This window comes from Salvia splendens, chromosome 14 (genome assembly GCF_004379255.2).
Source record: "Salvia splendens isolate huo1 chromosome 14, SspV2, whole genome shotgun sequence".
Taxonomy (NCBI): Eukaryota; Viridiplantae; Streptophyta; class Magnoliopsida; order Lamiales; family Lamiaceae; genus Salvia; species Salvia splendens.
In genome coordinates this window covers 25082310-25109782 of record NC_056045.1, presented here as the reverse complement: position 1 = coordinate 25109782, position 27473 = coordinate 25082310, and the positions used below count along the sequence as shown (strand labels likewise).

Below are 27473 nucleotides of genomic sequence, written 5' to 3'. Positions count from 1 at the left end.
CAATTCTCTTCTTTCTTCGGCAAGATCTAGTTCGGCTCTCAGTCCGTCACCATTCATTTCTGAGGAGAAATTGAGTTCGGGGACTGGATATGCCGATCTCAACCGAATCACGGCTTCAGTGCCGTACACCATCGAGTTCGGCTCCGGTGTGATTTCGGTCATTTCGCCGGCCTCTGATTCCGGCTGCTGTGATTGCTATGCTTGATGGTGCCGAACTGATTGCTCGGCACTTTTAAGCGCAATCTGCGAACACACTTGCTCTTTTTCGATCACCTCGGATGACCGCTATCTCTCCTTTAGTGGAGAAGGTGTTCGGCGAGGATGCCTCTGATCGCTATGACCGGGCTTCTTTTTGTCTTCTCTAGATGAGCTGTCTAAAGACCGTTTTCGACGGTCTGCCTCATCGGCACGAGAAAACTTGTCCGCAATGTCCCACATCTCTTGAGCTGTTTGCGGACCGCACTCCACGAGCTTTCTGTAGAGAGCTCCGGGCAGGATTCCATTTTGGAATGCCGAAATGATAAGTAGATCATTGAGATTATCTACTTGTAGGCATTCCTTATGGAATCTCGTCAGGAAGTCGCTGATCTTTTCGTCGCGACCTTGACGTATAGAAAGCAGCTGAGCCGAAGTAATCCGGGCTTCCGCTTTCTGAAAGAACCTCCTGTGGAAAGCATCCATTAGATCTCGGTAGGATCTAATGCTGCCTTGGGGGAGGCTATCGAACCACCTTCTTGCGTTCCCGATAAGCAGCTCGGGAAACAGCTTGCACATGTGGACCTCGTTGAGACCCTGGTTCGCCATGTTATATTGATAGCGTCCCAAGAGATCATGAGGATCCACGAGTCCGTCATAGGTTATCGACGGAGTTCGGTAGTTCTGTGGTAGGGAAGTTCGGGTAATATCGTCCGAGAACGGAGTCCTCAATGCTCCGTACATGGCGAACCCGACATCTCTTCGGTATGGAGGAGTTGGAGTTCTCCTGTGATTCCGGTACCGAGGATTCTCTCTCCTGGAAGACATGACACTACTGCGGTAGTGACTGTCTCGTATGGAGGGAGAGGGAGAATCCGCCGTTTTCGCCTCCGGCTGCTTTTGGCTTTTTTGCAGGAAGGTTAAGAATTCCTCCTGCTTTTCAGCCAAAAACAGCTTGACAGCCTCGTTCAAATCGGGCTGCTGGGAAGACTCGGTGTGACGGCTTTTGGAGCGGCTTGTTCCTCCGCCATGAGAACGGGTGGTAGATTTATTCCTAGGCCGTTTTCCAGACCTATGGGATGGATTGGCTTCCTCCTGGTTCTCACGGGCAGGAATACGGGTACTCTGCGATCTGGTATGCATTTTTTGGGTTGAAAAAATGGTCAAAAATTCGCTTTATCACAAATTTGGTTCTTCGTTTCCCACAGACGGCGCCAGTGATGAGTCCGCGAATTTTCGATGATGATGAATGCTCGTAAAAATAAATTACGACACAGAGAATTTTACGTGGTTCGATTTACTGAGGTAAATCTACGTCCACGGGGAGAAATGGGGGCAGGTTTGTATTGCTTGATCTGCGAAATACAGCTTACAACACAGACTTGCTATATGATTATTTCTCTAGAGAGATTCTAACCCTTTTCTACCAGATCTAAGTTCTATTTATACATTGAACTAAGATCGTGGCTTACATCATCACTCTAGGTCGTGGAGGTCGTGTAGGTCATGGCCTAAGATCGTGGCCTGAGTTGACGCCACGTGGTAGTGGGTATGTTGGAAGTCGTGGAAATCCTGCATGGGTCCACTAACTCCTTGTTCGGTCGAAAACTGAGACCGAACTGCTTTGGTTGCCGATCTGAGAGTAGAGCTTGATGCCGACCTGAGAGCAGAGCTTGATTGGTTGGCTTTTACCGAGCTGCAGGCTGAGGCCGAACTCTTTGGTAATGCCGAACTCATACTCTTCCTTGGGCTTTGGGCTGATGGGCCGTCACTGCTGTTGGGCTTGTTTAGTCCGTACCCCATCAGCGCTCGAACGAGCCTTGTTACTAGAAGGAATTAATTAGCTTTATCTACCAATTAGATTTATTTTTCTTTTAATTTTATTTTTTCGGATTTTTCTTTTATCTCTCTTGAGTTCTCTTTTGAATTTTTAACTCATTTGACTTCTTTTATCCAACTATTCACCACCATTTGTGGTGTTGTTGATTAAAAAAACAGAAGAAAACTTAAACCGGTATATATACCAAATACTATTCAATTTCAAATCCTTTGTTCGGTAAAAATGATAGTAGTAAAGCGTGCGCGCAGTGTGCAGTGTGTGTACAATATGTTTGGTGTGCAAACATCATTTGGAAAGGAGCTCCTGTATATGTGTATATACCTGCACTCCCAAAAGACACGCTGATCCGTGAACATACGAAACAACTCCACTTGTTACACAGATCGTATCGCCCTCGCCCCCAATCGGATAGCCAACGACGGTCACCGCATCTTGAAACCCCTTCCCAGAACTCCTCATCCTCTACTGTTAGCAAAGCTGTCCAGTATCAGTTAATGGAGTAGCACAAATTTTGAATTTGTAAGAAGCCTCACTCACCGATATCGCATTCTTCCCCAATTGCAAGCACAGTTTTGGTATCTGAGCCCCTCTTCTTCAGCTTAACAAAACCCTCCTTCCCTCGATAACAAAAAAGCTTGACCACCGCATGCATCGCTGGGGAAGCTGTGTTATTGTTGTCGTTGTCATTCTGTTTGGTTTGGCTGCACATTTTTTAAGCTACTTAGAGGGATATGTTGCATGCCTTTATTTTTAAGCATTTCAACTCATTTGAATTGTTAGACAATCTGAAATCCAAATTATGAAATCTAATATAAAATCCGATCTTATCTGAAAAAATCTGAAATTACATAAAAATATATGCCCAAATACCACACTTGCAAGAAGAGCTAAGATATAAACGCGGGCCCAATATACAACCCTTAATATTCGTGGACACAATTTGGTTCAATCGGGGGCTTAAGCCCATGTCAAGTTATTTTTAAATTATTTTTAATAACATTGTCGAGTTTTTGATATGGTAGGACAATCAAATGCCACAGTAGTCACTAATGTATACTAGTATGAAAATTATAATCTCAAAATTCAAAATTCAAAATTCAAAATTTAGAATCTACAACTCATATCTATTCAATTACTTGCATTTGCCTCGCTGTTAATCACGGTGTTGCAACGGACAATGCATGTGATAGAAAGATAATTTTATGTGTACATAAATTCAAAAGATTGAGATTAACACTCAAACGAACGAATATTTCAGTGTTTATCTCTAGCACGTGACGTGGATGAACAAATTTGAAGAACTTCTTAAATTGTATAGACATTAAAATTATATTGGTAACCTACAATAAATGTAATGGGACCCTAACAACTTTCCCTTTATAGGTGAGTAAATTAAAATTACTCTTGTTTTTTTACTGAAATTAGTAAATTATTTTTTATTATTATCTAAAGTACCATGAAATTATGCTTCCTTGTAGGAGTACTACTTATTGATTTTATTATTTAAATGAAAATTCATTATTCATAATAAGTTTTTATTTACATAGAGCATATGTGAATTATAAAACTTTGTGTTAAACAATTCAAATGATCGAATCTGATTAGTTTTTTGTAAAACTACTATGAAACAACTCCTTAGAGCATCCCCGAGGGAAATAAGTAAATTAAAAGGGTATATTTTTTATTTAACTTGTCCAAAAGGTAAATATAGTTTCTTAAAAAGGAGTACTGAATTCCAAAGAAAGAAAAGGTAAATTGAAAAAGGTATACAAAAATAACTACTTCGTCTATCTTCCATTAAATGTCCACTTTTATCATTTAGTCCGTCCCCTATTAAGAGTACGTTTTCACTTTTCACTGTAAAATATGGAGCAAAAAATAGGTAGGTCACACATTCCACTAACTTTTGTGTTTTAATGTAAAACTATATAAAAGTAAGATTCATATTCCAGTAATTTTTTTGAACTTATATTTTTTTTAATTTTTAAAACTCAGCTCAAAAGAAAGTGAAAACTTAATGGAAATAAAGGAAATACTCCTATATTTACCTTTTGTATTGAGAAAAAGTAAAGATACTTTAAAAAATTAAAAATGATCATATCATCTCAAATACTCTTTCTCATTTAAGAATGAATTTTCATAAAAAAGAAATAAATATTTTAATTATGTGTATTTACCTCCTTCCATCTATAAATAAACCCATGTAAGAAAAGTCTCTTGCGCCAAATTCCTCTAATAAGTCTGAAACCGAATTCTCTCGTCAACCAAAATTCAACGATGTGCAGCGAAACCCAACACCAGCGAGAGATCGACAACACCAACAACATAGCTTCCCCGCCCAACACCACCACCACCGCCGCCGCCGCAGTCGATAACGCGGAGCTCATCATCACGTCCGCCCCTGATCGCCGTCCCTGTGAAGTTCCCGAGCCTGAGCCTCCCGTCTCAGTCCCAGCTTCCAATGGAACAGTGTCTAATTCGCTTATCAAGGCGGAGAATCCAGTTTCTAGAGCTGTCCCGGCGATGGATGCGGTGGTTAAGGTTTTTTGTTTCCATTCGAAGCCGAATTTCTCGCTGCCGTGGCAGAGAAATCGGCAGAACAGCTCGACCAGCAGCGGATTTATTATCAAGGGAAGGAGGGTTTTGACGAATGCACACTCCGTGGAACACTATACGCAGGTTAAGCTGAAGAAGAGGGGTTCGGATACCAAATATGTCGCCACCGTGCTTGCAATTGGGGAAGAATGCGATATTGGTGAGGCTTTCTAACTAATTTGTGTTTGCGACTTTTAATTCAAGTAAAAATCGGGGATATTCAAATTTATGCTATTGGAAATTTGGAATGCAAGATCTTATCTTTGAGCTAGCTAGCTATGATTGTTCATACTCGTTTTACAGGGTTTTCAATGATAGATTAGTGATAAATCTTACTTGTTTTGGTCATTAGGTATATAGAGTTCTAATGATTGTAGATCTCTTTCATTGGCTAAGACTAAAAGTAGGTGGAGTAGTGTTGATATTTATTTGGTTTGTGTGATACTGGACAGCTTTGCTAACAGTAGAAGATGAGGAGTTCTGGGAAGGGGTTTCTCCTGTAGAATTTGGGGATCTGCCTGAGCTTCAAGATGCTGTTACAGTTGTTGGTTATCCAATTGGGGGCAATACAATCTCTGTAACCAGTGGAGTTGTTTCACGGATAGGAATTCTTTCGTACGTTCATGGATCAGCGGATCTTTTGGGATTGCAGGTATAGTCGTATAGAAGATAATTGAGCTCCTTGAATTGGATTTCCAAATGAAGTTTATGATATTTCTGAAATTTTCTTTCTTACAGATCGATGCCGCCATCAATTCTGGAAATTCTGGTGGACCCGCTTTCAGTGATAAAAAAACCTGTGTTGGGATCGCGTTTCAATCACTCAAGAATGAGGATGTTGAGAACATTGGTTATGTCATACCAACGCCAGTCATTATGCACTTCATTCAAGATTATGAGAAGAATGGAAGATATACTGGTTTTCTTCTGGCCCTTCTCTTATTTTTCTTGGTCTCTTTCTAGTCAGATATGCAATTTTTGAAGGGTCTTGTGGATATACCTTCTCATACAGAATTCTTCTATCTTGCCTCTTGAGGGATTTTGGAAAACGATAGAGTACTAATAGACTAAAATATAAAATATTGAGTACTTTAGTAGTAGAGGTCGGGGGCTCTAAGATTGTAGGTATTTCCCCCTCCTTCACCATGAGCACTTAGTGTACATGTTTCTAGACATGTCTTGCTTTAATGTGCTCTAAGTAAGTAAGGATGACGGTCAAGATTTTTTAGTTTGATAATCTTGGTCTCTGGTACTCGTTTAATGGTCTTCATTCTATTACTTGATTGATTTGATACTAATGTCCTTCTCTAGACAGCAATTAATAGATGAGTAAGTGTAGTATCTCATGATATTTTCTGCTTCTTCTTCTTATTTTTAACTTACTGTATACTTCCATTGACTTAAATTTAGCAATTATCTGACTAATCCTTTATTCCGAAATCCAAATCCCTGACACAAAGTATTCGTTTGCCTGCCAGGGTTCCCAGTTCTTGGGGTTAAGTGGCAAAATCTCGAAAATCCAGACTTGCGTTTGTCGATGGGGATGAAACCTGAACAGAAGGGTGTGCGCATAAGAAAAATTAATCCCACTTCACCAGGGTATTCTATTTTGAAACCATCAGATATTATACTTAGCTTTGATGGGGTCGATATTGCGAATGATGGAACAGGTATATGTTTATAAAGGATTCCCTGGTCCCTCCATGAATATGTTTACAGCTTCTATTTCCCTTATCAACCTCTTTCGTGACATGTGCTTGTTGAACTCTATGCTGGTTTTTTAAAATCAAACCTTTTTAAAACTGTTTTTTCTAGTGTCATCATCAGTAGGAGTTTTGGCTAGTTGTGATTTCTAGATGCTGCCTTTTATTTTCTCTGAATTTTGAACTTCCTAAGTAACATTCTAGCATGTAGAAAGAGGCATCCACCCGGCACCCCAAGCCCGGAAGTTCACTTATATGCTTAACTATCATTATTTCCTGAAAAATACGTATATTAGTAGAGATGTAACATACTATAGTTTGTCCTATTGACAAACGACTTATCACGTTATACAAGCAGGAATGGGTAGGGGGCAAATGGACAGGATGTGAAAACTTTAGCCAAGAAATTAGTTGTTAACAATAGGTAAGAAATAATTACTATAAGTGAAGTGCTAGTGTGTTAGACATATCATGATCTCTTTAAATAACCTTACAATGTGGTGTTCATAACATCATTTTTTTTCATGCAGTTCCATTTAGGCATGGTGAGCGCATATGCTTTAGCTACCTGGTGTCCCAAAAGAATACTGGGGATACTGCTACGATTAAAGTTCTGCGTAATTCTGAAACTCTGAAGCTGAAAGTCAAACTTGACATAGACAGAAGGCTCATTCCAGCTCACAATAAGGGGAAACCTCCTTCATATTATATTATTGCTGGATTTCTTTTTTCTACTGTTTCTGTTCCATATCTACGTTCTGAGGTTAGAGTTCCGCTCCCAACAGCATTGGCATCCAATATATGCCTAGCTTTATTATCTTACTTTTCTATCTGTCTCCAGTATGGAAAAGATTTCGAGTTCCTAGTTCCAGTCAAGTTGCTGGACAAACAGCTGTATGGAATGCCCCAGTCACAGGATGAAGAAATCGTTGTTGTTTCTCAGGTTAATCTTGACTACACCATAATGCGTATGTTCAATGTTACATCAGTGAGTGATGATTATGCGGTTAACACTTGTTGGTTGTGAAACTTGGTGAAGGTGCTTGTGGCTGACATCAATATTGGATATGAGAATATCATCAACTCCCAGGTTAGAGGGAAATGCTAGTAGTCTCCTGTGATATGAACATTCTTATTTAGACTTGTGTTTGTATGCATCTAGATTCTTGGTTTCAATGGTGAGCCTGTGAAGAACCTCAAGAGTTTGGCTAGCATGGTGGAGAGCTGCAATGAAGAGTATTTGAAATTTGATCTGGAACATCAAAAGGTGAGCATTCTGTCTCGCTTGTAATATTGGCAAGTAGTAGTAATTTGTTGAACACCTTCAATCTTCTTGTTGGTGCAGCTTGTGGTCCTCCAAACGAAGACGGCTAAAGCCGCAACCTTGGACATTCTGGCGACCCACTGCATACCATCAGCCATGTCGGATGACCTCAAAGCATGATACTATGCATATAATCTGTCCATCCGAAAAATAGTCACATTTTTTTCATATTTGTCTTTCACCAAAATAGTGAAAATAATGTATTGATTATTGCATTTATAATGTTATAAATAAATGAAAAGTACTCCATTCTGTTCGAGATTAAATGTCTCACTATTACATTCATTATTTAATGGAAATACTTAGTCCACTAATAATATTTGGCTTATAACATGATAACGTGCATTCATATTTGATACAGTACAAGGGTATTGATAAAATCTAAACTCTAAATATTGTACAAACTCCAAACTATAATCTGGATTGTTGAAAAATGTCAACAGATGATAAAATTACATCAACAGAAAAATGTCAGCATGATCCCAACCGTTGACATTGTGTTGACATTTTCTGTTGATGTAATTTTATCATCTGTTGACATTTTTTCAACAGTTCAGATTATAGTTAGGAGTTTGTACAATATTTAGAGTTTGCATTTGATTACATCCCGTACAATATATTATTAGTAATGATAAATTAACATAACTATACATACAAAAACTAAGATGATTTTGTTATTTTTAAATAACTTCTGAAAATAAAAGATTTAATTAGTTTTTATATAATTTAAAATATATTTCTATATTTTGATTATTCCTAGACTTCTAAAGTTTAACTAATGAAGAAATATTAGATACTCCTATTAAATTAAAGATCATACAAAAAGAATATATACTAAGTTTACAATAAAAATAAAATTTTACTTCCTACCATAAAAATTGACATGAAGATGTTTTAAAATTCTTTTTACATGAATGATGCCCATTTAACAAAAATAGTAAATAACAAACAAAAAATAAACAAATGTGAACATTGTTTTATGAACGGACTGAAATAGGTAATGCGGACATGATTTCATGGACAAAGAAATTACATTTACTAACTCCAATAAATGATTGATGTATCACAGAGTGATAATGAGTTGAACAAAATGACTTATAAATCCTTTATAATCTTAGGTGCAAAATAATCAGTCAAGACACTTCAAACGTGATTTTCCTTGTCCAAGTTCCTGAAATAATATGATTTTTCCTATTTTGAGGATCAAAAAGGTGCAAACTCTAATGAAATTCAATCTAAAATGAAATCTGATTGAAATCAGTTGATGAAATGTAAAAAATATTAATGAGACTGAGATATTTAATAGGAATATATTTAAATAGAAAAATGAAAATGGAGAATATATGAAGTAATAAAATGTGAATATATTGAATTAGTAGTATTTGATTTTGGGTATCCCAAAATGGTTGTTCCTCCATCTCATTTAAAGATCTGTTTTTTAGACGTCTATTTAAAGTGATATATTTTTCATAATAGAAACACTATGCTCTCTGTTTCATTTTACATTATTTTCTATTCACTATTTATAAGATAACACTGCATAACGATAACACTGCATAAAATCATGCACTAAAGAAAACGTTTTAGTTTAAATGTAACGTAGGAAAAGAAAATGTTCAACATTCATAACTATTTTAATATTCATTATAAAAAAGTTGCATAAAAAGACGCAGTTCTATTATTAACTATTATCACAATTCAAGTGATTTCTTTATACTAACTTGATATTATTAATAAATTAAATGAAATTATTGATATATTTGATTTGAGGGAACATCTTTTTAGGTTCATCAACTTTGCCAAAGTATCATTTTAGATCCGTAAATTTTAAAAATATCATTTTAAGTCCGTCAACTACAAGTTAATATCATTTTAGGTACTTTTTTAATATTTCAAGATTTTTTTTGCAAAAAATGCCCTCAATTCCTTGAGGGGCAATTATGTCAATTTAGTTTGATGGGTGGTCTGACGCTGCTACAATAAGATCGGCCTTTTAAGTGCTTTGACATACTTATGCACTTTGTCATACCGATGAGAGAAGAAAGGGAGGTCTTTCCTCTATTTACTCAAATAATTCATCCATGTCTCTTTCTTTCTCACATTTCCCCCATTCCTTCTCCTCCCCTTTTTCTCTCTAATTCGGAATATCTTCTAAATTTCTACATGTCGACCACTTCTACAAAAAGATGTCACTGGTTACGCTTTAAATATGTTAATTGTTTATGCCGTGAACGAGCAACCCTTAAAATCGCCGCAGATTCAAGGAATGTTATATTTTGTTTGCGAGAAGAAAGGAAAGAATGGTGGGTGCTCATTTTTCCGGTACTAGGAAGTGACGTATCTGGCGCAAAGATGCAGCGGTGAAGGAATTATCAAAATTGCCCTTTGAAGGCCTTAAGGGCATTTTCGTCAGAAAAAAGTTCAAAATACTTCAAATGATATTAACCTATAGTTGACAGACCTAAAATGATATTTTCAAAGTTCACGGACCTAAAACGATACTTTGGCAAAGTTCGTGGACCTAAAAATATGTTCCCTCTTTATTATCAAATTTTAATACAACACTGAGAAGCATTAGAGCATCCGCAGAGGCGGGCGTCCCGGCGGACGTCAGGCCAGCATGCCGGACATCCACCATTAGGCGTAAACTCGGCGGACGCGGACGTCGCTTGCGGATACCGGAGTTCCGTGGCTTTTCGACGACGTCCGTCGGGACGCCCGCCATTGCGGTGCCACAACGGATGTCCCGGCGGACGTCCCGATTTTTAATTAAAAATAAACTCTATATATACGGCTAGTTGAACTTCATTTCATTCGCTGCTTGTTTTAATGAGTTTCTTTCTCTACTTTCATTTCTTTTGAAGATAAATGGAGCACCACGATAGTGATTTCCCCGCCACGAGCGAGTCACAAACGCCGACTTTTCCCGTTAGAGTTGGGGGAAATGCTGGTGGAAGTGCACCGATGTCCGGGATGATGCTCGAAATGGCGTCGATGATGCCCCAACCCCAAATGGCGGGGATGATGCCTGGGTACTACAATATGTACTCCTTGGTGTGCATGGATGAGTGGAATGATTCCCCAAATGCCCCAAATGCCCGGGATGAGTGCCGCGATGACGGGGATGATGCCCCAAATGCCCGGGATGATGCCGGGCATGCCTGCCACAGCGGGGGGAGCAAGCCGCAAGGGGTCCCCCAATCACCTGGGAACAATGTCTATTGCCTCTACATGGATTTATTGTCTAGTGACTTCCCCAGAGTACTCATCTGGAGACTCAGTTCACCGGCATTGAGACTTTCTCTTTTGAGAAGTTGGGGTTATCTCCGGTCAGGGAGTCTCCCAATGAGATGCCACCGGCTGCAGGGAGGACGCAGAAGCAAGGGAGAGGGAAGGGCACTACCTCGTCCAGCGTACGGGGAACGAGGGTGGGGCGGGGGCCGAGGAGGAGGGGGAGGAAGCCGGCGGGAGAAAGAGGACCATCTGGAGCATAGGGGAGTGCGTCGCGCTGGCGAAGGCCTGGATCAGTGTAGTCGAGGATCCCTACGTTGGGGCTAACCAGCATATCGACAGAATGTGGTAGCGCATTAGCCAAAGCTACCTCCAATTCAAACCGCCAGGTAGGAAGTCTCACAATGGAGAGCAATGCCGGAAACAGTGGGAGCGGCTGAGGAGGCAGCTTAGCCGATTTGCCGGCATCTACCAAAACAACCTTCGCACGTTAACCAGCGGCATGTCCGCCGATGATGTGAAGCTTCTGTCTTACCAGCAGTTCCCCAACAGTGAATTAAGTTTCGGGGAATTCAAATATTGGGAGGTATATCTTGTGGTGCAGACTTTCGCCAAGTTTAGTTCGGGTGTTGAAGCTGGCTGGCCGAAGCGGACGAAGATCAACGCCTCCAGGGAGTACAGCAGCAGTGCCGGTTCCCACGAACTCCTTGACGCCAAGGCAGAGTTGCCGACCCCTCAATCGTCTTCCCGCTGCCGTTGCCCGGTTGGTCAAAAGACCGCGATGCAGATGGCTAGGGGAAGCGCCAGCGGGTCCCCCGAGGTCCAATCGGCAGCTCCTCAGATCGATCCAGAGCTCCCCTCACTCGCCCGCATACAGTAGCATGAGACCCTGATACACACCATGAAGAAGTGGTATGCAGCGACTGACCCCTTATACAAGTTGATGCTGAAGGATGTCATCGACAGTATGCAGCACGATTTGGGGATGCCATCCCTGCCCGTGAGTGACGCCGGGACCGGCCACGGGGACGATGAGGAGTGAGACGGTGGTTGCATTTGTTGAAGCTTGAGGTTTTTTTAACTAAGTATTTTTTTAATAATTATGTATGTTTTTTGTTTTAAATAAAGTTGTTGCATTTTTTCCGTATTCGTGTCGAAATTTTAATTCCATAAATTGTTTAATTCCGTAACTTGTTTAATTTGGTAAATTTGTGAATTTTTATTATTGTGGATGTCCGTCGGGATGTCCTTGAGGATGTCCGCCATTGTGCAGTGGGATGTTCTTATGACGTGACAATGCAGTTTGATGTCCTTATGACGTGATATGAAGTGTTTTTGGAATGTCTGTCGGGATGTTCGCCGGGATATCCATCCCAGTGTAGATGCTCTTAGAACAGAAATATTAATCCGAGTCTAACAACAATATATCACCTGCCGAATTAATTCAAAATTTCAAATGAAATCATATTTCGAATTTAGCGCTTAACCCTAAAATCCCAAATCAGGTGCGACGGTGAAAAATGGCTGAGTCGTCGGAGGGGGAAGAGGAAGGGAAGCTGACCGGAGGAAACCCGCAGCTGGTAGTGGACGATGACCTTCGCGATATGGCCAAGAAGGCGGCTTGGAGCGTCAGCTCCTGCAAGCCCGGAAACGGCGTATCTTCCCTCCGCGACGACAATCTCGACACCTACTGGCAGTTACTACCCTTTCACTCTTTGCATCTTTAGACTGAATACTAAGCCTTTTTTTTTATGAAATTGAGGCTTATTTGTCACTGTGTATACGAGTCCTTTCATGAATTTGATGGGTGCATGATGTTTGAATTTTCCAGTGTTAAAAGTTTCAGGTAATGATGTTGTTTGGATTCAGAGAAATGCTTAAAGTTTTAATTTTTGATGCATTTTAGGTCGGATGGTGCACAGCCTCATCTTGTTAACATCCAGTTCCAAAAGAAAGTTAAGCTTCAATTAGTTGTTCTGTATGTCGATTTCAAGCTTGATGAGAGCTACACTCCTAGCAAGATCTCGATTCGAGCCGGTGATGGTTTCCACAACTTGAAGGTAATTGTGAGGTGAATGCTATATTCATCAGATTTGGTTGGGTCACATCACAGTATATTAGTATACTGTTGATTCATTAACTCTGCCAAAGATTGCGCAAGTTATTGATTGATAGGGTCCAATAAAATTTTCAGGAGATAAAAACAGTGGAGCTTGTTAAACCAACTGGTTGGGTGTATATATCATTATCTGGGACTGATCCGAGGTGACTAGCATACCCTTTTCTTTAATCCTGATAATATAGATGTTTTTTCATCATTTGATAACAACATATATTAGTGTAATAGATTCATTAGTATTTGTCTTTGCTGATTAAACTGGTAGCAGTAGCTATTAGATTCTAGTTTCGAACTCTAAAATATTGTCCTAACTCGCACAAAGAAGAACAAGAAACTAGAAGCATGTCAGGACTTTCTTCTGAGACTGGTTAATCATCATCGAAAGATTTCAGGCTGCCTTCTTAAATGATTTTTTTTATGACACAAATCATTTTACTGCCAAAGACACGAACCTTAATGTGCCCTCATTGTAAGAAGAGTATTGATGATGACTATTTCAGGGAAACTTTTGTGAATACCTTCATGTTGCAAATTGCTGTTTTGTCAAATCATTTGAACGGAAGGGATACCCACCTGCGCCAAATCAAAGTTTATGGACCTCGACCGTGAGTTGAAGTTCTAGCTCAATGGCTATCTTTAAACGTGTTATTTCCCTGTACAAGTAAACGACATTATTGTGTATTATATTGCAGGAATCCCATCCCCCACCAACCTTTTCATTTCACTTCGACCGAGTTCATTACTTACTCAATTCTGCGATGAAGTGGATTTCCTTGGTGTGGATTAGAGTATTACGAAAGGCTCCAATGGTTTTTGTAGTAAGACCATATAATTGTTGGTGGTCTTTGCTTTCAGAAATCCTTACCATCTTGTGGTTGTGATATGGTGTAATATCTTTGTAACTACTATTCTTTAGCCAGATGTACGGATATGATTGACAACTATTTGGTATACATTAGCAAGCTTTTCTTGGTTTCTTGGTTGAGTCATTTGTATACACTGTAGGGATGTAAATGAAGTACATAAAATGATAAAATAGAATACACACACAAACTGACACAAAAGAAGAAAAATACATTGTCTGACTAGTTCCTGAAATTAATTTAGAACTATAAGAGACATTTACTTCGAGTAATAGTGCAGACTCTTCTTCTGTCCGTTATACTTTTTACGGTAAATTAAGGCAATTGAAGTTAGTCTGCAGCAGTTTCTGTAACCATTTTCAGCTCTTTTCTTCTTTCACATGGAACCTGTTCACTTCAGCTGAGCAGAATAAGAAGACTACAGAACATCATCTCAGCTGACGTAGATATACCATTCATCTTGATCATCTGTTGCTATCAGTGACAAATACAGAAACACCAGAAGCAAGGGCTGGAATCAGAGAGAAGTGAACCGGGGCTGGAATACGAGGGCAAATCCATGCAAAGATGGCTGAAAAAATGCGACTTGTGAGAAAAACTTCATCCACAGAATCGATCTTGCTGCTGAACATGATGCTGCCTCTGTGTGTGTGACCAAGGCTCTTGCTGTTCTTAACCTCAGATCCAATCATGTATTTGGAGTTTTCCTAAACGAGGTGATGGCTCTTGCTGTTTTCATAAACGTGGTGATGGCTCTAGTTGTGAAAAGAATCAGGGACAGGGGGCATTTCTGTATCTGATATAAAGACCTCGTGAGTCATCCAGATGTGATGCCTGCACTAGCATTCTACTGCTCCAACTAAGAAAATATCCTTCGTTCTTGCAGAATCTATAATGCGTTGAGTTATTATCAGAAACACCTGAATAAGATCATTCCTTTTCTTTTCAAACTGGATTTCCATCACATTCTTGCCAATTTCCAGAAATCCAATCGAATCATTGGACTGGCCAAGCCGGTTCAACATTGTAGCCAAAACCTTCGATGCATGGAGGGCTGCAAGCTGATGGAATCCTCATGGAAACATACAAATGCTGAACATACGAAATGCAGTCCTGCGTAATTGAATATGGTCTTCAAGACCTATCCTTTGTTGATCAAATCAAGAGCTTCCAAGCAAACAACTCGCATGCAGCTGTCACCTGAAATTAGGTATTCGAGTCATAATAGGAGAACCCCACAATTTAGACCAGACTTGGTAACAGCTGAAGTTCTCCACAGATCAGAAAGCGCGAACAATGAGCAGATGGCGAGGCTGCTGAAGTTGGCCTTGAGCTCATATACATTGAGGTTCAAGCATGATATGCCATTAAAATCCTCATCATTCTAATACAAATACAATCCATATACCATTCTCTCTCGCTTTCTCTCTCTCTTTCTCAGTAAGAACAAACATAACTTCTTGAGAGCAGACATTGACCTTTGACTTTGTACTTTTTTTTATCTGTTGTATTAAAATTTAAGAAAACGATAATATTTTTACGACAACTTTGTCTAAAATTCACAATTGACTAACAAACACATCAATGATATGTAAAAGAAAAAGTATTCTATACTTCACCTATAAAACACAAAAGAACAAATGCTTTTTGCAAAAGGGGTTGCTTCTCAGTGACTCAGCAGTTGGAGGAAAAAAAACAACAAAAAAACATGACAATAACTGCAAATTATGATTAGTCATAATCACCCTCTTGAAGAGGGAGTAGTCATGCGTGCAAGGCAAAATTTAGCAGTGTTTTTTTCCCATTGAAATGGACCCTCCATTGAGTTAGGTCTCTCTTTTATGGAGTATCATCATCAGAATTTATTTATTCAATGCTTATGCAACTAATTTTAATGCTTTAATCTGCACTAGTCATGCCATTCTCCATAGTTTTATTATACCCTTTGACTTCCACCCTCTCAAGTCTCACCCCTTTAAATATATATTCTCTTATATTAAAATGATTCATATTGGATCTTGAATATTGTTTGTTTATAATGGTTTTACATGTTTAAGACTAATTATGTTTGAAAACATAAAGATTTTCCTAAATCTTAGATAAAGAAAAGAAGCTCCTCACACACACACCATAAGGTTGGTGAAAGCGACAAATGAAGGAGCCCTTTTGCTGATATCAGGTAACTAAAAGACAGACCATAGTTTCAAATTTGTCATTACACCCAACCTTGTCTCCTCTCAAATCTTGTTGCAAATTTCAGTTCACACTCTAAACTCCATTTTTATCACACACTTGCACAATATGTGAGTAGTTTATTTATTTTTCTTTGCCAATCCTGTTTTGACATATTTTCTCTGGCAGTCTTGATATTCTCAAAAATAGTTCCATTTATTACCAACCCTATAAATCCCTGTGTGGATTGAATGTTCATAATTTCTGTCAGCTTAAATCAGTTTAGTTTGCCTGCAAGTTCAGATTTTTATTCTCTCTCTTACTATTACAGTTCTTGAATTATTTTACCAATGTGCTTTTTGACATGATATATGCAGTTCAGTATACATCCTTGCTAGAAGGGAAATTTGTTCAAGTTTTTCTTGAATTCTGAATAGCCCTCATATTCAGTAGTTGTGTCAACAATGGGCCCACTAGTTCTCCTAGTGATAGTGATTCTTGCAATTGGCTTCTTCCTACTTGGATTGCTACAGCTTGTGATCAGGTTTGTGATGAAGAGGCCATCATTTTCCTCAATCTCACATTCCAGCAGGCTCCCTGATGCTGCTCCCCACACATTCCAGAGGCAGCTGCAGCACCTTTTCCGTCTGCACGACTCCGGCCTCGATCAGTCACTCATCGATGCTCTGCCAATTTTCTACTACAAGGACATCATAGGATTGAAGGAGCCATTTGATTGTGCTGTCTGCCTCTCTGAGTTGTCATTTCTTGACAAGCTCAAGGTCCTGCCTAACTGCAGCCATGCCTTCCACGTCCACTGCATCGAAACATGGCTGCTGTCGAACTCCACGTGCCCTCTGTGTCGAAGCCTAATCGGATTTGGGAATTATACGGAGAACCCCTTGTTCACTACTTGTGATTTGGATCACCAATGGAGCAGCTTGTCTTTCCCTAGTGGCGCGTCTCCGGCCCACAATGGGCCAGAGATGAGCAATGCTGGCACGGGCAGGACGCTCTCCATTCGCCTTGGGAAGTTTAGGAGCACTAATGAAGGGGTAGAGAGTGAAATGAAGATGCAAAAAGCGGTTACTAGCAGCAGCATTGATGCTAGGAGATGTTATTCTATGGGTGCTTTTCAATATGTTGTTGGCGATGCCAATCTTCAAGTGGCGTTGCCTCATGGCAGTGGCGTTGCAACGAGGGCTAAAGCGCGACTTGGGAGTGATAATGTGGAGGCGGATGGGAAAAAGATTGGTGTTAGGAGTAGAGGGGATAGCTTCTCTGTATCCAAGATTTGGCTATGGTCCAAGAAAGGCAAGCTCACTACTTCATCACAAGGAAATGAAAGTATAGTAGTAAGTGATTTAGTATGAAAAAGGGGTTGTTTTATTATACTGTTAGATGAGGAAAAAGTATAGTATACTCACTGCATTAGTTTTTTAACTTAGCAGCAAAGTTGATTAATTTTTTTTTACTATAACTAGTTTTATTAGTACACTGCACACAGATGGAGGTGAACAAGTATGTTGTCATTTTTCACATCCCAGATTGTTTCTCAAGATGTTGGTATCTTGTTGCTGTTTGTTGATAATATGCTGTTTTTATGATAATTTTAAAGCATTATAATGATCACCAGTAAATTGGGGATTGTGTAGTGATTTCTAATTGTGAGGATTTTGACTAATAAAAAGTGTTTCAGATATTACAAGTGGTTGGCTGTGTTGAATGGAATTTAAAAATTGGCATTTCTTTTAGAAAGAAAGTGATAAAGTAAACAAGAAAGCAATGCATAGAGGAAAAAAGGGAAGGCGAGTGCTGAAAGCTGCGACTGGAATTGGATTCCCACTTGCAAACTGTAGTGTTATTTGTGGAGTGATTTTCAGACTTGATTGATCTTATTGTATTTATATTATACACCTTCTTTGTACAAAATAAACGGAGTATAAACGGAGTCAACTAATTTTCATTGTTTTTTTTTTCTCCTCTATAAATGAGGAAATTACAAATAATGTCAAGTTCGAATTCAGCACCTCATATAATAATGTCTAAGCTTCTTGCCGATAGGACAACGGCTCTGAACAACTAATTTTTATGGTTGTCCAAATTTTTTCTTACCCATTTTGAAGTCCATCAAAATTCACACTCGACACAGAACAGAAACACCCCTTCTTCTCTCCCTCGCTCGCCATGATCATCCCCTCTCTCGCAGAGGCAAGACCCACTCTCACCGTAAAGGTATCCAACATCCCACCCATAGCCATAGCCAGAGACCTCCAAGCATTTCTCTCGGACCAGACACCCTCTACGCTGTCGAAATCTTCACGGAGCGTGACAACTGGAAGTCCAGAGGCCATGGCCGCGTCCAATTCGAGATCCCAGAGGCAAAGATCGAAGCTTTATCCCTCTCCCAACACAGGAACATCCTTTTCAACGGCCATTACCTCACACTCGCCCACTCATTGGACGAAATCATCATTCGACCCTCCGACCCGGAGGCGGCGCCGTCTCCGTCCTGTTTGCTGGGATCATGATTAGGCCTGATTGCATGGGGACTTTGGAATCTTGGGGTGGAATGAAGCTCTGGTTTATGCCTGACAGGAAATGCATCCATTTTTTTGTGGAACACGAGCTCCAAAGCTACAAATTGGAGGTGCAATTTGGGGATGTGTTGGAGAGCAGACCGTGTTGCTTGGATAAGGGTCATAAGAAGGTTAACGCCATTCTATTGAAGGTATGGTTTTTTGCATTTTTTAGTGGTTTGGATTTCTATGCTTAAGGGTTTGGGGTTTCTGAACTAGTTATACTTTAGAATGTGTTTCTGTAAGTGTTGTGCGATGATGAATGCTGTAATGATTAGAGTTTCCTTATAGTTACTGTTTAGTTTGGGTGGCTATCAAGTTCTGTTGTTCTCAGGGGCGGAGCCAGAACATTGTACAAGAGGGGGCAAAAATATAAATATATACAAATAAATGAATAAACATAAAACAAAAAGATACTAAAATATATTAAGCATGGACTAAACAATTACAATTGTTCCCGACGAGGTCTCATAACTTGAAAACTATGCAAAATTCTTTCAGCATCAATCTTACAAAATACCTCTCTCTCAATATATGTAACCAAACAATCATTCATCCAAGAGTCTCCCATCTTATTACGAAGACGGCTTTTCACAATTTTCATAGCCGAAAAATACCTCTCAACTGATGCGGTCGCAACAGGTAGAACCAAAGCCAACTTCACAAGCAAATAAACCAATGGATGGACAATATGTCTTCCTGTAGCAACTAACCTTTGAGAAAGATCTCCAATACTTTCAAGATTTGAGAACTCTTCATGTGATCTCATGTCGCGGATATAAGTCTCGAGTTGTTTGTCAAGCAACCGAAAACTAACTTCAGAGAACTCCAAAGGATAACAATGAGCAAGTTCAATCAATTTGGATTTGTTAAAAGCAACAAAGGAACTCTTTGGGCTTAAGCAAGACACGCAAAGAAGCAAATTTGTGTTAGCCTCATTGAAGCGATTGTTGAGTTCTTGTAGTTGCCAATCGATCACACCATTAAAAAGCTCAAACCTGAAATAATTCAAGTTCGTCAAAACTTCACCTTTCCTTTGAGGACGACCTCGACCAGGAGTCTTATACATGTCCTTCATATCTAAGATTTCAATATCATTTTTCTCACAAAATATAGATACTTCGCTGATCAGAGACTCCCATCCTTCATCCCGCATATCTTGTAGATGTTGTTTTGCTACTTCAACTAAGGCCATCGCATTCACAATATCTTGATCTTTCCTTTGCAATGCCAAAGATAGTTGATTCGTGATTGCCAAGATTGTCGTCATCAAGTGCAAAATGAATGCAAACTCAAAAGTTGGCACAACACCTAATAACAAACATGCGTCACCACTTTGTTCTGCAGTACCATCTTCTTCAACGATTTGGAGAACCTCAATAACTGGAGTGAACACCATCGACAAATTTATCAGTGACCTATAATGAGACCCCCAACGTGTATCACCAGCTCTTTGAAGACTTCTTTCTTGATTAGAACCTGTGCCCGTTGAGAGTTCACCACAATCAAATGCTCCCAAAAGTCTTTCTATTTGCTTCTCCTGAAGTAAATCTTTGCGCTTGCATGAAGCTCCAACTATAGTAGTTATATTGTTCACCAAGTTAAAAAAAGCAGCAACTTGTGGTTTTTTCTTTGCCACTGCAACAAGAGCTAGTTGTAATTGATGAGCAAAACAATGAACATAATAGGCAGAAGAGTTCTCTTGCAGGATCAATGCCTTGAGTCCATTAAATTCACCTCGCATGTTACTTGCTCCATCATAACCTTGCCCTCGCACTTTAGACAAGCTCAAATTATGCTTCAAAAACAAAACTTCTATAGCTGCTTTTAATGAGGAAGCTTTGGTGTCTCTCACATGAACAATACCAATAAACCGTTCAACCACACATCCTTTTGAATTGACAAATCTTATAGCAAGCGCCATTTGTTCCTTGACTGATATATCACGAGATTCATCAACTAATATAGAAAAGTATTCTTCACCTACCTCATGAAGAATAACATTAGTTGTCTCCATAGCACAAGCACGAACAAGATCTTTTTGAATATCAGGAGCTATCATTTTTTGATTTCCCGGAGCATTATTCAAGACAACCTTCTTTATATCATCATTATGACCGGCAAGAAAACGTAGGAGCATAAGAAAATTGCCTTGATTTGTAGACTCTATTGATTCATCGTGACCACGGAATGCCATACCTTGAGATAGAAGCAAACGGATACAATCAAGTGAAGCCGTCAAGCGAATGCGATAATCCTTTCGTGCTTGTGTTGATTGCTTTGCAAAAGCAAATTGGATATGTTGTTGTTGCTTCATCAAATCCTCACAACTTCTCCATGCTCTATTGTGGGCACTATCTGGACCTCCAACGTGCTCGTTGAATTTTTCTTTTTTCTTCCAATTAGTATATCCATCTGATACAAACACTTCACCACTTGATTGTGCTCTAGAATTTGGCCTATAAAGATAGCAACACAAGCAAAATGCAGCATCTTTTGAAACACTATATTCCAACCAATTTCCATGTTCCTCAAACCATTTTGGAACAAAGCGTCGATATATGTTGCCAATTTTTTTCTGAGGAAAATCGTGTCCCTTCGGTTGACACGGGCCTTGTTGCAGATAATGTCTTCTAATTCTATCACGGTCATTAGGATGATAACTGAAAATATTCTTTCTAAGCCCGGGATCAGAAGGAAGGCCTTCCAAATTGATTTCCACATGTCTTCTTTTAGAGTGATCATCACTTGCTCCTTCTCCAATTGATGGTATTCCTTCTACTATTAAATTCTTTCTTTTGAGAAATTTCTCCATCTGTTACTTGAAAATCAAATTTTAAAATTGATTAGTCGTAGGTTTAATCAAATGATGAATATTACTAATAACTAACACTCTAATAGAGAACATGAAAAGTTAAAGAATTTAGGATTGTATTTGTACACTGTACAGTATACACAAATATGATAAAGTATGATAAATTAGAGACAGTAATTCAATAAGATTTACAGCATAACCACACATAAATTTATCCGCATAAACAACATTCCTACAATGATCACTCAAATTTGTTACCACAAATAATTTACACAGACTCGGATCAGATCAACAGTAAATCTCAATCTCTAAATTTCACAAAATTATAAGGAGGATGAAAAAAAAAATTCAACCAGCACTATTATTGCAGATCAACTGATCAACGATTAAACTAAGAGATGACATTTTATTATATTAAATATATATACCTCCTCGCTTCTCGGCTTCTTTTCCAGCAGCTGAGCAGCTTCTCCTCCACTCCCACAATCCAGCAGCGGCGAGCGACGGGCCAATCTCTATTTGGATTTAGATTGAATGAATTTCGTTTCCTCCGAGAGCCAAGTCACAACCTGCAAGAACTTTGTATAGGATTGTGATATTTTCTTTTGTATATCTTTCTTCTCATTTTTCTCTGCAAGTTCAACTGTTCAAGAGCAGATAGAGAGACACGTTTGCTTCTTCAACACTCAAAATGACTTTTTATCTTCCATCTAAAAAAACAACCAAGTTTTATTAAATATTATTTAAAATACATGTTTGACTTCCGTTTTTTTTTCAAGGTGGGGCAATAAAGATTTTTCTGTTAACATACTAAGGGGGCAAAGCTTTACATAATACACATTTTATAATAATATTATACCTATACCTATGTATAAATGAAATGGTGAGGTGGGGCAATTGCCCCTGGTCTATATGCAATAGATCCGCCCCTGGTTGTTCTTAATTTGATTATTGGAGTAGGGCGTTCTGGTTTTGTTAGCAGTTGGTATTTCGTGTTTATTTATTCCAGTTTGATCAGAATGATGAATTAATGTATACATGAACTGATTGGCGTCTAACACGATGATTTCTTGAAGTTTGGTTGCGGTGAGTTAGTTATGATTGATTTATTTGGTTGTACCGCTTAGGTAATGTAGAGGCTTATTATTCTTAAAGGAGATCTGTGTTTAAGGCTTGATGCACTTGTCCTTAGTAGATGTATGGACATACGAGATACGGTCGAAGAGCTTATATATGGTAATACGATGTGGAGAAACTGTTACTAAGGTAGAAGATTTGTATTGACTTATTCGAGTTTGGAAATTAGATAAGCAAACTGTCCTTTCTTCCCACTTGTTGGCACCTTAGGTTCATTGCTTTTGAATCTTTTCTTTCTCAATTCCAAGAGAGCTAACTGGTTATCATGTCCAATGTTTAACAAACAAGCAATTGCAGAAAGATAGTGAGCCGGGTCATGTATGGTCTATGAAGGCTGTACTTAGCTATTTGTTGTGTTTTTTTATTATGCTCATACGTGTGATATTTCTTTGTTTACACTATTGACTAATGATGTCCAAGTTGAACTCTTCTTTGTTCTAGGGCTAAAGTTCACGCATTGATATTTTTCTGTTTGGAATTGTTCGTTTTGTTAGAATTTGTATAAGTCAATTCTAGTTGCAGTCTAGCTTTATTCTTTCCTTTCTATTCCCCCAGCTTAGACATGCACCAAAAGTATTCAAAAAGGTTTCGGGGTCAAAGATTGCATCAAGATTCACGACTGACAGGTATCACATCTGCAAAGAAGATAGTGACTTTATATGGGTTCGAACAACTGATTTTTCGTGTATCAAGTCAATTGGATATTTGTCCGCACTCTGCTGGGAGATTGAAGAAGGATTCTCAAATTTAGACCTATACACTTCTTTGCCATACTACACAAAAGATGTGACTGAACTATGGTTTGAGGAAGTGCAGTTCGAACATTCCTCCAATTTAGTCCCGATTGTGAAAAACAACTCGGATTTCAAGCACCTTATGAGGTCCTTTTTCAGATTAATTCACTGGTGCATCGTCAAAAGTTGAGCCTTTCAGCGATAAACAACGATGTATTTCAGATCCTTAGCAGAATGGACATGGATACTGCTCTGTTAATTCTCAAGGAAATGCACAAGTTGTACTCTACTTGTTATGAAGCTAAGTCATTTATCGAGAACCAACCTTCCACTACTACTCACAATCGCAAGAATCTTCCTTCAGCGGCTTCCAAGAGACTGATCGAGCATAACATAATGAGCTCTCATAGAGTTATGGTGACTCCAACTAAGATATTTTGCTTGGGTCCTGAACTTGAATCCTCAAACTACATTGTGAAGAACTTTGCTGATTACGCTTCAGACTTCATGAGAGTCACCTTTGTTGATGAAGATTGGGGTAGGCTTTCTGTGGGTGCAGTTTCCACGAGCATAATGAAGGGCATCTTTGCAAAGCCTTATAGAACAGATATCTATCGCAGAATAGTCTCTGTTCTCCGGGATGGGATTGTTATTGGAGACAAAAAGTTCGAATTCTTGGCATTTTCTGCCAGTCAACTACGTTCGAACTCAGTTTGGATGTTTGCTTCAAACGATCATGTCAAAGCAGAGGATATAAGAGAGTGGATGGGATGTTTCAAAAAGATCCGAAGCATCTCAAAATGTGCAGCGCGGATGGGTCAGATGTTCAGCTCGTCGATGTAAACTCTGCAGGTCAACCCGAGGGATGTAGAGCTTATTCCTGACATTGAAGCTGTTTCCAATGGAGTGAAACATTGTTTCTCAGATGGAATTGGAAAGATTTCCACTGCATTTGCTAGAGAAGTTGTAAGGAAGTTGGGTTTGTCTCATATCCCATCGGCGTTTCAGATCCGCTATGGCGGCTATAAAGGGGTGATAGCTGTCGACCGGCATTCCTTCCGGAAACTTTCACTGCGAAGCAGCATGCTTAAATTTGAGTCCTCGAATTGCATGCCCATCATTACAAAGTGGAGCGAGTCCCAGCCGTGCTACTTGAACAGTGAAATCATTACTTTGTTTTCAACTTTGGGAATCAAGGATAGTGTGTTTTTGGCAATGCAAGACCAGCAACTACAACTGCTGGGAACAATGCTGACTAACGCCAAGGCAGCACTGAACGTGTTGGGGAGCACTGGTGGGGGTGATATGAATAGCTTCATGGCAAGAATGTTGCTCCAGGGATATGAACCAAAAAAACAGAGCCATATCTTCTGACAATGCTACAATCGCATCTTGAGAACCAGATCTCAGATATACGAAGTAGGGACCGCATCTTTGTCCCTAAGGGCCACATTTTAGTTGGATGCCTAGATGAGTCCGGGACTTTGGAGTATGGCCAGGTTTTCATTAGACTAACCTTGAATACAGCCGAGTTGGAGGGTGGAGATCAGCCTTTTTTCCATAGGGTGGATGAGACTACTTCCATCCTTAAAGGCAAAGTTGTGATGACAAAAAACCCATGCCTCCATCCAGGTAATGTCAGAGTTCTCGAAGTCGTATTCGACGTGAAACTACTGGAGGATAATATGGTGGATTGCCTTATTTTCCCCCAGAAAGGAGAAAGGTACAATATTCTTTCTTTCTTAGGTTCTTACTTCTTAGCTTTATAAGTTTCTGGTAAGAATTAAAGTGATGGTTTTGCAGGCCTCATCCGAATGAATGCTCCGGTGGAGATCTTGATGGTGATCTCTATTTCATAAGCTGGGACGTAGATCTCATCCCACCTCAAACTGTTAACCCGATGGACTACACCGGGCGATGGCCGCCCGGTGAAGTGACCTTAGAGGTAGTCTCAATTCTGAAACTTGCTTCTTTTCTTGTTTTTATTTTACAGTGTAGTTAGTTCCAATACCTATTTTTCTGCTATTTTTCTCAGGAAATACAAACGTTCTTCGCCGATTACATGATCAGCGACACTCTGGGAGCAATCTCTAACGCACATTTGGTCCACGCGGACTGTGAACCTGAAAAGGCTCTGAGCCCCAAATGCCTCGAGTTAGCAAACCTTCATTCTATGGCAGTCGACTTTGCGAAAACAGGTGCTCCCCGGCTGAGATGCCAAGGTATCTAAAACCCAGAGAGTTTCCTGATTTCATGGAGAGGTGGGAGAAGCCCACCTACGTCTCACATGGCGCGTTAGGCAAGCTCTATCGCGCCACCATTCAATTCATCAAGCAGATGAAGCCGGACCCGGTCTTTCCAGATGAGATCCCAGCAGACGCGTTTGATCCGGATCTCATCGTCGATGGCTACGAGTCCTTCATTACAGCTGCTGAGAGCCACAAGGAACAGTACGTAGACAGGATGAATGCATGCGCTTTTCAGTTACTACGATGCAGAGAGCGAAGTGGAGATTCTAACGGGGAATCTGCATCGCAAGTCAGGGTACTTGCAGCACGATAACCGGAGGTATGGAGAGGTGAGGGAGCGGATTTTGGTGTCGGTGAAGAGCTTGATGAAGGAGGTGAAGGGGTGGTTCAGGAGCAGTTGCGGGAGCGAGGGCGAGGAGCAGCAGAAGCTGGCATCGGAATGGTATTATGTCACGTACCACCGGAGCTACTCGAGTGGCAGCCGGAACTGCCTAGGGTTTCCATGGAGTGTGGGTGATATCTTGATGGACATAAAGGAAGCTAAAAGTAAGATGCTGCTTGAGTACTCTGCAGAGTGACGTCACGTGCAGGTGCGGATGCAGAAATTTGTTTTAGTATGGCCTATATATATAGTCTAAATTTTATAGATTCGGTATTTTGAGGCAAAATTAACCTAAATTTTTGTTGTGATGATAGGGGTTTCGCCAAAAATTCGACAATGCCAAATGAAAAAAAAAAGACTAAAGAACATTATAAAAAAATAGAGTATATTAAGAGACAAATTTTTTTAAAACGATCAATTGCTGGAAGAATTGATATTGACTGTTATTTTTTAGAGTGATTAATTGTATTAAATCTCTAATTATTCTATAATTATGCTGATAAGTTGGACAAATTATAAACTAACTAACAATGTTTAAAATATTTAACGTAGGATGTATTAACTTAAAACACTTAGTAAACTTTATGTATGTAATATGTAAACTTAATACTTTTTGTACTAAATTGAAACAAAGGTAAAATATTTTGTATAAAATATGTAATTACCCCGCAAATAAGATCCAAACTTACTCTCTCACAACTTGTTATCTTTTTAAACAATGTTTGTGATTAATTGTTACTTCCTTCGTCCCTGAAAATTTATCACTTATTTCCATTTTCGTCCGTCCCTAAAATTTGTCACCATTCACTTTTTACTAATTTTGATAATGAACCTCACATTCTACTAACTCAATTCACTTACATTTTTTTTATAAAATTAATATATAAAAGTTGGATCCACATGCCACTAATTTTTTTAACTCACTTTCTATTACTTTTCTTAAAATCCGTGCCGGATCAATCGATAACAAATTATAAGAGACTGAAGGAATATCATTTATCAAGAGTTAGTTTGGATATAAGATAGTCGGAGCCACAAAATATTAATCTATTGCATATAAAATAGAGCAAAATACTTCTATACTAGCGTCTATGGTGCGCTCTTCACTTTATAAAATAAAGCAAAATACTTCTATCATAGCGCCTACGATTGCGCTCTTCACTTAAATATTACTCTCTACTTAATACATAAAAAATAGTTTTTTTTTAATTTCCATCCGTTCATCAAAACTAATGTTATAGTACAAATATAAATTTATTTGTAATTTATTACTCATTTTTTAATATTTCTCTCCTACTTAACTAAATTTATCTCTCTTTATCTCGGGCTTTATCAAATTCGCAATAAAACTCATGCCTCCCACTAGTTGACCATTTTTAGTTGACATTGACCATTTTTAGTTGACAAAGAGAGTGAATTACCTAGATTTGAATATTTATTAGGATAAGTAAATATGAATTAAAATGATGAAGTGTTAATAAGGTTATTAATTGTAATTGTAGGAAGACAGCCAGCAACATTGCCAAAACGAAGAG

The 27473-nt window shown here is 39.1% G+C and overlaps 4 protein-coding genes and 1 pseudogene across 7 annotated transcripts; 4 read left to right on the top strand and 1 right to left on the bottom strand.

Annotated features, from left to right (window-relative positions):
• Window positions 1–4260: 4260 nt before the first annotated feature.
• LOC121765727 (protease Do-like 9) lies at window positions 4261–7916 on the top strand. Its single transcript, XM_042161934.1, has 9 exons — window positions 4261–4790; window positions 5083–5282; window positions 5369–5549; window positions 6109–6300; window positions 6864–7096; window positions 7175–7276; window positions 7373–7423; window positions 7496–7600; window positions 7679–7916. The coding sequence occupies exons 1-9, from the start codon at window positions 4313–4315 to the stop codon at window positions 7775–7777; spliced, it is 1641 nt and encodes a 546-aa protein (XP_042017868.1). The 5' UTR covers window positions 4261–4312; the 3' UTR covers window positions 7778–7916.
• Window positions 7917–12314: 4398 nt separating this feature from the next.
• LOC121763736 (anaphase-promoting complex subunit 10-like) lies at window positions 12315–13983 on the top strand. Its single transcript, XM_042159801.1, has 5 exons — window positions 12315–12584; window positions 12795–12948; window positions 13083–13153; window positions 13508–13612; window positions 13700–13983. The coding sequence occupies exons 1-5, from the start codon at window positions 12409–12411 to the stop codon at window positions 13767–13769; spliced, it is 576 nt and encodes a 191-aa protein (XP_042015735.1). The 5' UTR covers window positions 12315–12408; the 3' UTR covers window positions 13770–13983.
• Window positions 13984–15936: 1953 nt separating this feature from the next.
• On the top strand, window positions 15937–18076 carry LOC121763722 (RING-H2 finger protein ATL47-like). 3 transcript variants are annotated; one of them, XM_042159786.1, is made up of 3 exons: window positions 15937–16049; window positions 16420–17397; window positions 17742–18076. In XM_042159786.1, the coding sequence occupies exons 2-3, from the start codon at window positions 16507–16509 to the stop codon at window positions 17814–17816; spliced, it is 966 nt and encodes a 321-aa protein (XP_042015720.1). In that variant the 5' UTR covers window positions 15937–16049; window positions 16420–16506; the 3' UTR covers window positions 17817–18076. The 3 variants fall into 3 exon arrangements, with proteins under 3 accessions (XP_042015720.1, XP_042015718.1, XP_042015719.1); XM_042159785.1 differs by lacking the exon at window positions 15937–16049 and adding an exon at window positions 16091–16173; XM_042159784.1 differs by lacking the exon at window positions 15937–16049 and having other exon boundaries at window positions 16081–17397.
• Window positions 18077–18155: 79 nt separating this feature from the next.
• On the top strand, window positions 18156–26339 carry LOC121765952 (annotated as a pseudogene).
• Window positions 18769–23108, bottom strand: LOC121765953 (zinc finger MYM-type protein 1-like). Of its 2 annotated transcripts, none has more exons than XM_042162250.1 (2): window positions 21865–23108; window positions 18769–21442 (listed from the first exon to the last, which is right to left on the bottom strand). In XM_042162250.1, the coding sequence occupies exon 2, from the start codon at window positions 21434–21436 to the stop codon at window positions 19067–19069; it is 2370 nt and encodes a 789-aa protein (XP_042018184.1). In that variant the 5' UTR covers window positions 21437–21442; window positions 21865–23108; the 3' UTR covers window positions 18769–19066. The 2 variants fall into 2 exon arrangements, with proteins under 2 accessions (XP_042018184.1, XP_042018183.1); XM_042162249.1 differs by having other exon boundaries at window positions 18769–21436.
• Window positions 26340–27473: the final 1134 nt, after the last annotated feature.

Bases quoted from the DNA above. Each gene is read 5' to 3' on its own strand.
- LOC121765727 (XM_042161934.1), top strand. From the start codon at position 4,313: ATGTGCAGCGAAACCCAACACCAGCGAGAGATCGACAACACCAACAAC. The intron at 5,283-5,368 runs GTATAGTCGTAT...TCTTTCTTACAG, and splicing joins CGGATCTTTTGGGATTGCAG to ATCGATGCCGCCATCAATTC. The intron at 7,277-7,372 runs GTTAATCTTGAC...AACTTGGTGAAG, and splicing joins AAATCGTTGTTGTTTCTCAG to GTGCTTGTGGCTGACATCAA.
- LOC121763736 (XM_042159801.1), top strand. From the start codon at position 12,409: ATGGCTGAGTCGTCGGAGGGGGAAGAGGAAGGGAAGCTGACCGGAGGA. The intron at 13,154-13,507 runs GTGACTAGCATA...TGACTATTTCAG, and splicing joins TTATCTGGGACTGATCCGAG to GGAAACTTTTGTGAATACCT. The intron at 13,613-13,699 runs GTGAGTTGAAGT...ATTATATTGCAG, and splicing joins AAAGTTTATGGACCTCGACC to GAATCCCATCCCCCACCAAC.
- LOC121765953 (XM_042162250.1), bottom strand. From the start codon at position 21,436: ATGGAGAAATTTCTCAAAAGAAAGAATTTAATAGTAGAAGGAATACCA.
- LOC121763722 (XM_042159786.1), top strand. From the start codon at position 16,507: ATGGGCCCACTAGTTCTCCTAGTGATAGTGATTCTTGCAATTGGCTTC. The intron at 17,398-17,741 runs GTAAGTGATTTA...AAAGTGTTTCAG, and splicing joins AAGGAAATGAAAGTATAGTA to ATATTACAAGTGGTTGGCTG.